This window comes from Mauremys reevesii, linkage group 24 (assembly GCF_016161935.1).
Source record: "Mauremys reevesii isolate NIE-2019 linkage group 24, ASM1616193v1, whole genome shotgun sequence".
NCBI classification, from domain to species: domain Eukaryota; kingdom Metazoa; phylum Chordata; order Testudines; family Geoemydidae; genus Mauremys; species Mauremys reevesii.
In genome coordinates this window covers 194,676-209,433 of record NC_052646.1, presented here as the reverse complement: position 1 = coordinate 209,433, position 14,758 = coordinate 194,676, and the positions used below count along the sequence as shown (strand labels likewise).

Here is a 14,758-nt window from a genome sequence, read left to right as displayed (position 1 = left end):
AGTAGAACTTTAGAGTTACAAACTGACAGGTCAACTACACACCTCATTTGGAACTGGAAGTACGCGATCAGGTAGCAGCAGAGAACACCCCCCCAAAAAAAGGAACAATACAGTACTGTGTTAAACGTAAACTACTAAAAAACTAAAGGGAAAGTTTAAAAAAAGATTTGATAAAGTAAGGAAACCTTTTCTGTGCTTAGTACCAGAGGGGTAGCCACGTTAGTCTGTATCCACTAAAACAACGAGGAGTCACTGGACTCCTCATTGTTTCTGTGCTGGTTTCATTTAAATTAAGATGATTAAAAGCAGCATTTTACTTCTGCATAGTAAAGTTTCAATGCTGTAAAGTCAATGTTGAATTGTAAACTTCTTAAAGAACAACCATAACGTTTTGTTCAGAGTTACAAACATTTCGGAGTTATGAACAACCTCCCTTCCCGAGAGTTCGTAACTCTGAGGTTCTACTGTACTTGAACACAGCCCAGCTCTTCAACGGTGCCTTCATATTACCAAGAAAGCTGGAGGTAGTAAGTGAACTCCTCTGGAGGAAGTTAAAAAAGCTGTCACCCTTCAGCTGTGTTGCTAGAATACAATCCAGTCCCTCAATGACCCCTCTTTCTGAGGTCCACTGCCTTTCCTTCAATAAAAGCCGCTATTACATTCTCCTTCAGGGCATTGCCTCCTTCTTCCTGGCCCCTTCACTGAAAGCGCTGTCCGTACTGGCTCCCTCCATGATACCTACAAATTGCAGCAAATACACTGCTGTACCAGGGAGTCAGAGCAAAAGGGCCATGGACACCATCGCCATCTGGATGGTATGTGTGTGGCTTCCATCTTCCTTCTATTACATCTTATTTGACAGCTGGGTGCCCGGACACCCTCTGCAGTTTTTATTGAGACCAGACAGTCATACCTAAGTGCCTGTGGTGTGTTAAAATTCGGCCGTGACTCTGCAACAGTGTCCTCATCCTCTGGGCCTTCATCCTCCATGTTGGAGAAACCCATCTCATCCTGGAACTGACAGGAAATAAAGCTCAGCAGTTGTCAGGTATATGAGGCTCTGTCTGAGGTTCAGGGAATCACTTTTAGTACAGAGGGGTTTCTGGCTCAGTTTAAAATTAATCACAATGGACCTATACTGATGTCATCAGCAGCTAACATGCTCAGCCCCCTTGGGTCTTCACTGCGGTACATGCTTTAGCCTCCTCACAGTTGCACATACATGACAGGACCCCTTACAGTGAGTTTATGCTGAGACATCCAGTAAAGTCCCCTCTCTTTGGCTTATGATGGCACCTTCAGAGACCCTCTGTCAGTTCCAGGATAGAAAGACTCCCACATATTGTTAAACGTCTCACTTAGACCTAGTGTACACTACAGAGTTAGGTCGACATAAGGAAGTTTACGTCAACCTAACTCTGCAAGAGTCTACTCTAAAATGCAGCTCCCACCAATGTAACTCGCCCACTACAGTGACTTAACTCCACCTCCGCGAAAGGTGTAGCACTTAGGTTGCTGTAGTTAGGTCGATGCTGCGTCAGTGTAGACACTGCATTGAGTACATTGACTGTTGCTGCCTTTCAGAAGCCGTCCCACAATGCCCCACACTGACAGTTAAACTGCTGCAAGCGTTCCTAGTGAGGACACGCACCACTGACACAAGGAGTGCAGTGTGGACATGCAAAAACTATTTAATTACTGCGGTGGCTGTACGTTGACATAACTAAGGTCGACTTGAATTATGTAGTATAGACTTGCCCTTACTGTCTCAAACAGCTCCTCCATCAGTTCATTTACTTCTTTCTCTGTAAGAGACAAGATAGGGTGCATGAAGAAACAGTTAGTAATCCAGTAAGAAACATTTCAGCAATTTGCAGGGTTTCCTTTTCAGAAGATGACAAACCCTTGCAAACTTTCCAACACAAGTGGGAAGAAAGGGGACCCTCTCATATACTCTTACATTTTCTCTTTGTGATGGGGATCAGCCCTGAAGCATCCAAGTACAGCCTGCCTCTCAGTCATTCAATCCTAATCCCTTGTGTATGCCAGAAGGGCTTCACCTCCTTGATCTGTGATTTAAGAGATCAGCTTCCCGCAACTGTGGTCACAAGGTTTTCATCCACATTCAGGCTGCTATTTCTCCCCACATACTCTCTATGCGCCTAATGATGCAGCTCTGACCCCACTCACAGCTGAAGGCCTGAGCAACACAGTAAAGTCCTTCAATGCAACCCTATCTAACCTCCTTAACACCCACACCAGACTCTTGGCTACTGTCTCATTTTGTCTAAAACAGAACTCAAAATAAAGAAGTAGCTGTACCTGATAGCAATGGAATGGTAATCCTGGACCACTGGCCAGATCCATTCATGCATTTATGGTGAGTCATTACTATACAGAGGAGCGGGTAAAGTTAACAGCATGGAGGGTGGGGGGTGGTTCTATTTTTATTTTTTTTTTGAATTAGCCCTGCCTTGCAAAACCTTTGCAACAAACACTAAAGTTTTCAGTTTGGATCAACAATTCTAACAGAAGCAGTGCTGAAGGAGCTGAGCTTAGGTTATCACAGTACTTACTGGTGATTCTCACAGCACGATCATTCCTGAAGTCTTCTGTGTCTGGTTCATCCAGATCTTCCAGGAAGTTATACTCAGGGTCATCATCATCATCAGCCTCATCTAACAAGATAAATGTTTGAAACATATTTTTTCATAAATCAGACTGTAAGGGAGACCGTGCTAATGGCAACCTGGGGAGAAACACTGGGCTTACTGGCTATCCTGCCAGACAGAAGCAGGACTTGAGTTAGTATTAGTTTTAACAGGGTCCCAGTTTGCTCAATTGCTGTGGTAGTAATAACAAACTATCTTCCTTTCAATCTGCACTTGTAGCACCCTCATTTCTTTCCCTAGTATTTTAACCATTCCTGTTTAGTAAGGAGAGACTGATTCTCCACTAGCTGTAATTTGTGTCATCTAAATTTGCAGAAAGTGAGTGTATAATGCCACTATTCTAATCGGTGTTTTTTACACCCACTGTACACAGGTGTAAGTGATGACACAAGGAGGCAAGATAGAGAATCAACCTCTCAATTATTTTCTTGTTTCTTATAAGAGCATAAACCATGATGGTAAATACAACATGGTGCCCCTCACATAAAAACACCACATTGATAAATAAAAAAAGGTGTGCCCTATACTGCACTTTGCAAGTTAAACACTACTACAATGAGAAATAGGCCCAACTGTATTTTCTTATCTGACAAACAAATCCAAGCTCCAGGTTCTCACTGGATAATTAATTTTAAGTTTCCTCCTGCCCATCCTGGGGCTTTACTCTTCCATTGAAGTCAATGGGAGTTACTCATATAATGTTGTGAAAATGGCAAATGTCATTCTGCAATGCATTAACAGGAATGTCATATTCAAGATACAAGAGGTAATTGTTTCACTCTACTCGGCAATGAGGCCTCAGCTGTAATACTGTGTGCAGTTTTGGGCCCCACACTTTAAGGAAGATGTGGACACACTGGAAAGAGTCCAGGAGAGAAACAAAAATGGTAAGATGTTTAGAAAACATGATCCATGAAGAAGATATTGTCATGCTACTTCTTCTAAAAGAGGTCAACACACGTCCCCGTCAGCACCCAGGCCAGGCAAACTAATGATCCAACCAGCAGACCAAATTCAGTGATGCTTCCTGGTCATATGCCACCTAAGGCACATGCTAAGAAGATGATTCCAGCAATGATTCCAGCCTCTGCTAACATTATCCTGCTTCAGTAGCCCTTGTTAAATTCAGTTTGCAAACGAAACTAAAGCCAAAGCAGTTATATTGGTCCTTATGACAGGTTCAATATCTATTCACCTTTCTCTTGCCAACTACAAAACCAGTTTCTCCTCCCTTGGTTTTCACACCTCAACTGCTAGAAGAGGGCCTCATCCTCCCTGATTGAACTAACCTCGTTATCTCCATCCTGCTTCTTGCTTGCATATATATATATATATATATATATATATATATATGTATATATATATACACATATATATAGATATATATATATATATATATATATATATATATATATATATATACACATATATACATATATACACACACACACACCTGCCCCTGGAAATTTCCACTACATGCATCCGACGAAGTGGGTATTCACCCACGAAAGCTCATGCTCCAAAACTTCTGTTAGTCTATAAGGTGCCACAGGACTCTTTGCTGCTTTTACAAATCCAGAATAACACGGCTCCCCTCTGATACTTGACAAAAGAGAAAGGCAGCATCGACATTAAACCAACAGCTGGCTTCATCCTGCTAGTTATGGAAGCTGTCTTGTGGAAAGTTTCAGCAATGGTGAAGGTTGAAATGTTAAATACTTCACTCCAGTTTCTGGGATCAGGTTATGTGAACAGCAGCTCCCAAGTTTCATTTTAATTTTTATTATTAAACATTTATATTATATATTTGCATTCAAATGATCAATCAGGATCAGAGACCAATTGTACTAAGCACTGTGCAAACACATTAAGTCTATGTTCCTTCCCTGAAGGGCTTACAGTCTAATGAGAAAGGTAGAACCAAGTGCAGGAAAGGAAGCCAAGTTTAGAAAAGAAGAAGAAATCTTCAAAATATCTGACACAAGAGCATCCACTGTGTTAGTAGCCATTATAAGCTCTCTGTATAAGCAGACTCAGCCAGCCAAAACTTTTCATCTCTAGATCCATTACTAAAGCTCATATTACCATAGTATCTAGGTGCTGATACAGGCAGTGTGTTGGAGCATGGGGAAGAAAATAAAAAACAATAAAAACAGCAGAGCTGGTTAAACAGGACTCTGGAGTATTTATAGTGCAATTGAAATGCACAACACCCTCATTATTACTCATGGGCAGCAGTTAGCATATATACTAGTACACTAGTATACGAGTCAATGCATGTTTAGCCTTGAAGAGAGGATTGAGCCTAGAACCAATACAACATAGATATGTGGAAGGTTAGCAAGGATATTGGCATGGAGAACATATCCATGTTACTAACCAAGCTAACGGTACATGAGACTGCCTGGGATAGACAGGAAGAGAAAGCTTCAAGCTTTTGCCACAGAACTCTTAATCAACGTCAGAGATGAAAATGCCCCCATCAATACCACTAAATAACCAGGAATTGCAGCATACCCTCGCTTTCCACATCATCATTCATGAGTCCCCCAAGCCACCTTTTCCAGTCTTCATCATCTGCAGTATTTGGGTCATACATATCTGGTGTGATATCTGGGGCACGGAGCTCAGCCTCCAATTGACCAAGAGGAACATCCTTCAAGGGTCTCTTTGATCGAGTGCGGAAAGCAATGAGGCTATCATCCAAAGACTGAAACATGGAGAGAAAGCACAATGGAATCACAGCTGCCCCATTATTCTTCTAACTTCAGTGCAGCCAAAAAACCAACAACAAACCTGACACCAGAAAAATCTGATTCTTGCCACAAAAAGATTCATGTTACTTTGTTGTTCCCTCCAAGGGTAACATTTAATTAATCTGTAGTTATTACACTAACATCACTTATAAATATCTTTTCAACATGCACCTCATTCAAACCTATTGCCTTAAGAGCTTTCTTCCCCTTCAATATTTTACTCCTTAGCAGTTGGTTTATCCTGTCCATCCCCACTGCTCAGTTATCACCACAACAGCTCTTTTCCAAGACAGGAGCCGGACAGAACAACTGCTAGAGTCTGTATCATTGCAGCTCCATAGATTCACTGAAATACAATCATTAATACACTACACCACCCTCTTAGGTCTCTTGCTCCCAATTTTACAGTCTACTGCTTCCCTGCTGAGTCACAGTGTCACCTAAAGGGAGCAATTTACACGATCAGCTTAAATTTGGCAAATTTATAAAATATAACAAAAAAATAAACATTTCAACAATTTAAAAATTCTAAACACTTTAGAAACATTCTCCTGCAATGTTTTAATACCTGAGCAATATAGCACAAAGAATGCAAATGTGAAACCGATGGAACTGATTTTCATTATCCGAGCTGAGAGAAATGCAGAGTGTAAACAAAGGGCATAAATAAGGAAAAGTAGTTGATTTGTATAATTCTCTCACTTTTAAGCATCTTAAAGTGTTAGCAACGTGCTTTAGACAGTACAGATCAAACAACTACCTTACATCAACAACAATACTGTTATACTTGCACCACAGTGTCATTTTTGTAGTATCCCTGATCACATTACCTGGTAGGAATCCATGCACACTGGGCTGGAGGCCAGTTCCTCATCCACAGCATGCAGCTTCTCCATAAAAGTGCTATCCCTGCTCTGTTTCGGTTTAGGTGGTGGTGGAGGTCCCATGGGAACCACTTCAGCACTAATATGCCTAATAAGGGGTGTAGAAACCATCTCAACCTAATCAAAAGAAGTCCTTCATGTTAAAAATCTTTTACTTAGGTCAGTCTCTCCAGGGCAAGGATTTCTTTTTTCTGTTTGTATAATGCCTTGCACAATCAGGTGCTACTGCAATACAAAATAAAACACAGCATCACAGGGGAAAGGGACTCTTCTGATTCTGGCAGACTTGATTTTTAGCAAGAATAGTGGTGAGAATGTAACTATTCAGAGCTCTGCAGGAGAGGAGAAAATTTCAAAGATTTCATTCTAATCAGTTCGCAAAATTATCAGCTCTAGAAGCATTTTAACTATATGAGATTAAATTGATGACAGGAGACAATGGCAGGGAGAAAGGGAGGGAGAGGAAAATCAATACATTCACCATGTTGCCTCTGATCTCATACACTGTGCCACAGGTGAAGGCTTAATAATTGCTTCTGAAGAGAAAAGATAAGCAGCACCATAACCTTCCTGTTTACTGCAAGGAGCATCATTAAAAACAGAAAAACTAGGCTATTTGTGGAGGGCTGGGGGGTTATGTTGAGGGGTATGGGAATGTGGGGTTCCAGGAAGACCTAACTTCTAGAAAATACTGGCTCAAAACAGAATAAAAAGTTTTCACTCTTTAGAAGCCAGGGAAAGTCAGACAGCCTCTTGCACATAGCATTATCTGTTCTCATGATCACATATTCCCAACCTACAGTTGCACATGAGGGAATCAGACAAAATGAAGCTGTTAAAATCATGTTCCTTGCTCATCTCTTGAGCAGATCATCCCCCCGTTTTTTTTAATCACTCCAATAACTCTCTTCCTTACACCAAATCAAAAGTAAGCTTCTTGTCCTAATCTTCACAGCCCTTCCCAACTCTTTGCCTTTCTACTTATCCATTATGTATCTCTTATCGCATCACCCACCTCCCCCATTCCCATTCCTCCACCTGCAATACCATCTTTGGCAGCCCACAGCCACCACAAACATTTTGGTACTTTTTTCCACACTACTCCTTATTCATGGAGACTAGCCCTGTACTGATGCATAAGGTCGCTAATGTCTCTTTCAAATCTCTCCAAGGCCCATATCTGTCTTGATGCCTATAAGAAATCATCCAATGTTTAATGGCTCAGCTGAGGTGCAGTTGGAGGAGTTAAGTACATGTACGTAACTAGAAAATATATATATATATATATATATATAAAAAAAATGGATATATTTTAACTGTGTCTCTCTCTCTCCGATTCTTTGTAAACTGCTATTCATAGACTATAACAGGGGTAGGCAACCTATGGCACGTGTGCCAAAGGCGGCACGCAAGGTGATTTTCAGTGGCACTCACACTGCCCAGGTCCTGGCCACTGGTCCAGGGGCTCTGCATTTTAATTTAATTTTAAATGAAGCTTCTTAAATATTTAAAAAAACTTATTTACTTTACATACAATAGTTTAGTTATATATTATAGACTTATAGAAAGAGACCCTCTAAAAACATTAAAATGTATTACTGGCACTCGAAATCTTAAATTAGAGTGAATAAATGAAGACTCGGTGCACCACCTCTGAAAGATTGCCGACCTCTGGACTATAAGGTCTTCGGGCATGGGTTGTATCCATCTCTTTGTATAGCACCCATAACAATGGGACAGAGTCAAATCAGCACGTGAGTGCTACCAGAATATAAATGTTAACAATCAACATTTATTATGATTTCTCACTGGTGACTTAGAATGAAAGACTGAAGCTATTTCAGAAAGTTCTGGAGCTTTGACATGAACTGTACCTCAGATAGGGTTGTTCCCTCTTCATCTGTCTCTATCATATCTGATGATCGCCTTGTCCTAGATCGCTTTGCTCCCCGAGGAGAAGAGGCAGTGCTCTCCACATCACTTTCCAACAAGCTCTATAGAAGAAAAGAAAAGCAAAACACAGCGAAGTAATTTTGCAATCACTAACGTACCCTTTTTCAACTAATATCTCATTCCAGTGATTTTCTTTTAACATAATGAAGTCAAAGTCTCAGTATACTATGAAGGAAAGAATGAACCAAAACCAGTAGGATAATCTTTCAGGGAGGACACCAAGGGATGAATCTTAGAAAAATGTTGGAAGAGTGAGGTTCTGGAACAACCCCACAACAGGAGTTGTTGGGGCACACACCTTTAATTAGTTTTTAAGGGATCTGGATAAATGTGCGTGTGGTATTGTATGATGGGGTTGTTTGTGATGGTAGCAGGTAGGGCTCAGCACTCATGAGGGTCCCCTTCTGGTTTCTATCTAGCTGATGTTCCTAAAAAGCTCATGCCTTCAGGGGTGCAGCTGTTCACCTGCAAGAGTCAGGAAGGGATTTCCCACCCAGTATATTCTGGGTTGGTTTGTCTGTCTTCTTTCTGCGAAGCATCAGAGATGGCCACAGTTGGAGATATGACATTGGATGGGGTGGGCCAGTGCTCTGAGGTAGTACTAAGAATTCTGTCTCTCAGATGCTTGCCTGGTTGGTTCTTACTCACAGGATCTAACTGATTGCTATATGTGGGGTCAGGAGCAAATTTTCACCCAGGTCAGACTGACATGAGTGATGTTGAGAAAGTGGATAAGGAAAAGTTATTTACTTATTCCCATAATACGAGAACTAGAGGTCACCAAATGAAATTAATAGGCAGCAGGTTTAAAACAAATAAAAGGAAGTTCTTCTTCACGCAGCGCACAGTCAACTTGTGGAACTCCTTACCTGAGGAGGTTGTGAAGGCTAGGACTATAACAATGTTTAAAAGGGAACTGGATAAATTCATGGTGGCTAAGTCCATAAATGGCTATTAGCCAGGATGGGTAAGAATGGTGTCCCTAGCCTCTGTTTGTCAGAGGATGGAGATGGATGGCAGGAGGAAGATCACTTGATCATTGCCTGTTAGGTTCACTCCCTCTGGGGCACCTGGCATTGGCCACTGTTGGTAGACAGATACTGGGCTAGATGGACCTTTGGTCTGACCCAGTACGGCCGTTCTTATGTTCTTATGTACAGGAACCTCGTTTGTTTTTTTTGCCTTCCTCTATTGCATGGGGTGCGAGTCACTTGCCAGGATTACCTGGGTATATCTCATGTAACCATTGGTGTGCCTCTGTCCCTCCTAGTCTCTGCCTGAGGGACGTAATAGTTCAGACTCCAGAGGGCTAGAATATCTTGATTCAATTTCTGTTGTGGGATTTAGTGTGCAGGTGCTGAGTGGCATTGGTTGTCTGTGATATACAGGAAGTCGGACTGGATGACCTGGTGGTCCCTTCTGGCCTTAAATTCTACGACTTTATTAACCCAACTGTTCTATATCACAGGGCAGTGCCCTAACCACTGGGTCAGAGCATAATTCTCGCTCTCTCTAGGGCCCAGTGAATATTTAAACATTTTATGCAAACTAGAAAAGCTTCAACAGGAGAGACAGAGACCCTCCCCAGAATAACTCATGCCCCAACAATTAGAGCACTCACCCAAGACATGAAAAACCTGGGTTCAAGCTGCAGATCCTCTCAGAAAGAATATGGATTTGAACCGAGGTGTCCTACATCCTGGATGAGGGCTCTAACCACTGAGCTATTGGATTAAAAGAGGGATGGGGGGGGGGGGGGGAGAGAAACAACCTCTGACTCAGTTTTGTGCAGGACCTAATCCAGTAGGGTGTGCTCTAAGGCAGCCTCTGAGCACACATACCAGATTGGACCCTGTAAACACCATAGGTGGGGGAACACTCAGTTTGAAGATTCTGCTAGGACCTAGGTCTGAGCTAGACGCCCAGGCATCGGGACTTAGGTGGCTGTGCACATATCCCCTGGCAGATTTTTAGGTACCTAGGGACTTTATCAGCAGCAACTCAGCCACCTACAGAATTAGACAGCAGCCGATTTTGAATATGGGTGCCTAAAGTGGCTGTTAGGCACTAAAATCCCTTTGGGGATATAATCAGATGTGTTTAGCCATATTTACCTCTTCAGCAGTCTCATCCTCATCCTCATCTTCAGGCTGGTATTCCTCATCAGATGAATCATCTTCTTCAAGGGGAATGTCCACAAACTGAGGAGGCTGCAGTGAAACCAAGGGAAATATAAGAACTTTACAGATTTAAGCTAAAAGTTTTACAGTTTCAGATGCCCATACCACAGGACATGTGTGGAGAAGCTCAGAGAAGGAGCCAAGATAAGGAGAGAGCTCCAGAGGATGTGGAACTGTATCCAAGTAAGTCTTGTGGAATGGGTGGATTCAGAGGTGCAAGGACAGGCCCAATTTACAATATTAAAAAGCCACTGAATGAGCTCACAGCATCTCATATTACACAGACCTAGTCTATGAAACCACATGCTTCTACCACTGAAACCCTTGTCATCCTATTGTTTGTTACACTCACTTGTTGCATCATATCTAAAATTAAACTGTCAACTCTTTGAGATAGGCAGTGCCCAGCCCTCAGTGGGGTCTCTGGGAAGTACCACAATACACATAATAAAACATGGAAGATGAAAACAAGCTACAAGTCAGGAGAAGGAACAGTCAGAGAGAAACAAAAGGCCAAAGATGTGAGCCCAAGGTGAATCAGATGAGTATTTTTGTGTAGGGATGCAGATCTGCTTGCAACAGACTCTGCAGACAGAGGAAACAGCACAGATTCACCTTTCAGTTGCTAACCTTGATCTCATTAGCCTTCTTAATTGGAGAAATATTCCATGCAGGGATTACCTAATGGAAATAAAACAATTATTAATAATCCATGTAACATCAGATTTCATAGTGTTAAAACAAACCATCTGCGTTTTGTGATCCTATTTCCCCAATTACCCAAGTAACATCTGACTTTAAAATATATGCTTTCTAAACCACTCAGCAGATTTGGGTGTCGGGCAACAACTCCCTCCTATATTAGATACTCTCAGTTCACTGTGTGCACTTTACCCACTCCAACTCTGATCTGGTACATTTCTGTTCATCTCTAAGGAATCCCTATTTTCTTTATTTAAGATCACTACAAATATGGGCACACGCACACACCTCACCTTGTAACGTTTTTTAGGCTTCGGAATAGTTCACAGAAAGCATCCCCGGTCTACAGTTCCTACTGTCCCAGAGGCCAGTAAAGCATCTTCTATCCTTTCCCAAACCAATGGGAAAAAAATGCAAATGACATACTCACCACTCCTTTCTCCACAACTTCCTTCAGTTTAGAGCGAGTCATTTTTGGCTCCTAAAAGAGTTAAAAAGAAAGCAAACTCTTAACTATAACATTTTTCACCGGTCTCTCTCTATGGAAAATATCTTTGTTTCTTGTTGCCAAGTACACCACCTGTCTGATATGGTGGGCATGACATCTCTGCAGTAAACTATACCTGATGATTCTGTTTAGCAGTTAGGTTCCAACAGAGTAGTTAGTGTCTCAAACTGCCTATACATATTGCAATACAAGTTCTCCCATGATCCTACCTTTAGCCTATTCTCTCCCCACACCAGATCACTAGGAAGATCCAACAGTCAGAGCAGCATCTGAAGGTACCATGCATATGGATAGATAGCAATGGGGGAGGGGAAAGCTTGTTACTCACAAACATGGGCATGTCTTCTGTCTCACTGATGGCTGCTTTCATCATGGCAACCACATGCTCATTTGTGATCACTTCCTGCAAGAACATAAAAATTGGCTTCAAGTCTCCTTTTTTATTTTTGTTGTGAAAAAGAATCAGACCTCAGCTCAAAATAATCTTGGAAATGTGGTGGGAGGTGGAGAGAGGACAGGAAAATATTAAGTGCTCCTCTTATGATAAAGTGCAGGCCCTACATTACATGCAAAGATTCTGTAGAATGAACCTATCAAACTTTCTAATGCTATTAGGAGGGACAACAGTGCAGTCTATACACACATCAGTTTCATCAGCTCTGTTCTTCTCACACAATGTAAAATCCCAAATTTGCTGGTTTTAAGAACATGAGAAAAGCTACTGTGGGGCAGCACTGGAGAATTTGCACCTTAAAACATATATTCACACATGTGAGACTGAGAGTATGGTATCTATTCCACTGCTCCAGGGCAAGTTTAATGCTACAACATTTCAGAGCACACTGATTACTAGAGAGATACAAAAAACAAAACTGAAAAACAAAGGAGAGCTTATAGAAAATAAAAGTTGAGGAGATAAGACGAGATCAGACACTCTGGCTCCTGAATCCAAATATTGTAACTAGGTTGCCAGCATGGGGAGCTCTGGGAAGGAAATGACCACATCAGCACCAGGCTGTAGAGGAAGGTAAACTATTGCATTCTGGCATTTACATAGTAATAACTAGTGAATCTGCCTGAAACAGAAGCAGTGTCAGTCACTTGTCACTATAGAGGGAATGGACAAAGGACAAATTCCTGTGACCATCAAGGCATGGAACATTATTGGAATGCAAAGAAAAGCTTAAAACAAACAGTATAAATTATTATTTTGAAAACAGCATTGGTGTTCCCTAGGCTCAGTTCAGGGATGACTGGAATCTGACAACAAGTGCTTCACTACAGAATTAGCTGGCTTTGGCACTAAGTACACTACATTTCCATTAACAGTCCCACCAGAATTCCTGAAGACCTTTACCAAGAAACCCAGTCCTCACAGAAAATATGAAGTTTGTACATTCCCAGTCTATGTCCTCTCATCCTATCTTAATAGCTTGTGCCTTTGTCCTGGACATCTCAGGTGTGGTACAACCAGTTGCAAAAGATCACACTACAGGAAGTAAAAGATTAACATCTGCTAATGACAATGTAAGTGACTGAGTTCTGGATCAATTCCACCTATAACAATAGATAGCTCTAGCTTTACTAGTCTGTGTTTACCCCATTTATAAAATCCTGTGCAATCCCATAGGCTAACCTCAGACCAGCCAGCTTTCCCAGGAAGATACACAGGGTCTATGCCTTTTCTTAGTACTGACATACATCTCCACTCCACCCCACTCACATGGAGGATATTTCGCACATTGACGACGGTCAAGTTGTGCTGTTTCGCTCCATCTTCTAAGGTGCGATCAAGCATGTCATCTAGTTTGATATCACAAGCCAAGGACGCCTCCTCTTCTTGGCCTCTCTCTTCACGTTTACGTTTGGTTGCCTTCCTCCTCCTCTTCCTCCTCTCACCTTCCTCTAAATCTTGCTCCTCTGCAGATTACCAATAAACGATTCAGTTTCAAAATACAAGACTCAACCTCCCACTCAGGCAGTGGGACTCTCCAGAAGACAGAATGCAGCAGACATTAACAGGTCTCATCTGCTTTCCACCTACTGATCACGAATAGAAACCATGAGTCACTAAAACACTGGTGTTTTGACCTGCTCCTGTGCATGTTATAACTAGTGCGGGGGGGGAGGGGTGTCACAGGTGGGGGGTGTCAAACTCACTCTTCGGGAGAAAGATGGATTCCATCTTTAGTTACAGTATGTGGGCTGGAATAGAAATTTATAACCACATACAACCCAAATCCACAACAGACTCGGGCAGACAAGAGTGCACTGATCCTTCACAACCATGAGAACTAGGAACACATTTTTCAATGGAAGACTCAGATATTGAAAAATCGGAACAAACCACAGAGGCCACAAATACATTAAGCTAAGTATTCGACATCTATGCTCTAGTGACTTCACAGAGCTGCCATACTAGCCACTTCCCCTCCTCCTGAAGGAGTTGCCATGAAGCAACCATGCAGTCAGGCTACAAATCAGGAAAATCCTGGAACCCAGCACCAGTGGGCAGGGGTTAAAGTGAGCCGGTACGGGCCGGTACTCAGTACTGGTAAGAACCCCCACCGGCCCATACCCAGCCCACATTAATTAACTGCAAAGGGAGCAGTTGCCCTGGGGCCGGCGATTTAAAAGGGCCCAGGGCTCTGGGTGCTGCTGCCATTAGTGCAGCAGTGACGTCCGGAGCCCCGGGCCCTTTAAATCAACACGGGAGCACCAGGTGGCACAGGCCAGGCAGCCTGAAAGGGCTGGTTGGGGGATGCTGACTCCTAGTGCTGATCCTTCCACCCAAGGCCCCATCCCTTCCGGGGGCTGGAGCCCCCCCACCTCTCCCCGGGCCCATACCGATAAGTGACCTAACTTACTTTTACCCCTGCCAGTGGGTTAGAAAACTTATCAGACTTAACATGCTTCTCAAGCCTAAGTGTATTGCTGACTCAGGAGAAGAGAAGAGCAGCATCCAAGCTCTTCTCTTAGGAGGCCAGTGTTTGGGCAATAAGTGAGACAGACCACTGCAGGGATCAACTCTAGTTTGTTTCAGAACATGCTCCTCACTGGGCTCCTTAGGCTTAGTCAGCTACTGAATTACAGTGCAGAAGTT

The 14,758-nt window shown here is 42.5% G+C and overlaps 1 protein-coding gene across 4 annotated transcripts in view; it reads right to left on the bottom strand.

Annotated features, from left to right (window-relative positions):
- Positions 1-14,758, bottom strand: part of LOC120390370 (GON-4-like protein) — a 46,825-nt gene that overhangs the window by 27,551 nt on the left and 4,516 nt on the right. For all 4 annotated transcript variants that reach the window (XM_039512981.1, XM_039512980.1, XM_039512984.1 and 1 more), the window contains exons 4-14: positions 13,379-13,575; positions 11,984-12,058; positions 11,578-11,628; positions 11,076-11,126; positions 10,380-10,475; positions 8,187-8,306; positions 6,259-6,429; positions 5,190-5,382; positions 2,577-2,678; positions 1,765-1,805; positions 914-1,017 (exon numbers count right to left, since the gene is read on the bottom strand). In XM_039512981.1, coding sequence (XP_039368915.1) covers positions 914-1,017; positions 1,765-1,805; positions 2,577-2,678; positions 5,190-5,382; positions 6,259-6,429; positions 8,187-8,306; positions 10,380-10,475; positions 11,076-11,126; positions 11,578-11,628; positions 11,984-12,058; positions 13,379-13,575 — 1,201 coding nt within the window. The remainder of the gene's footprint in view (positions 1-913; positions 1,018-1,764; positions 1,806-2,576; positions 2,679-5,189; positions 5,383-6,258; positions 6,430-8,186; positions 8,307-10,379; positions 10,476-11,075; positions 11,127-11,577; positions 11,629-11,983; positions 12,059-13,378; positions 13,576-14,758) is intronic.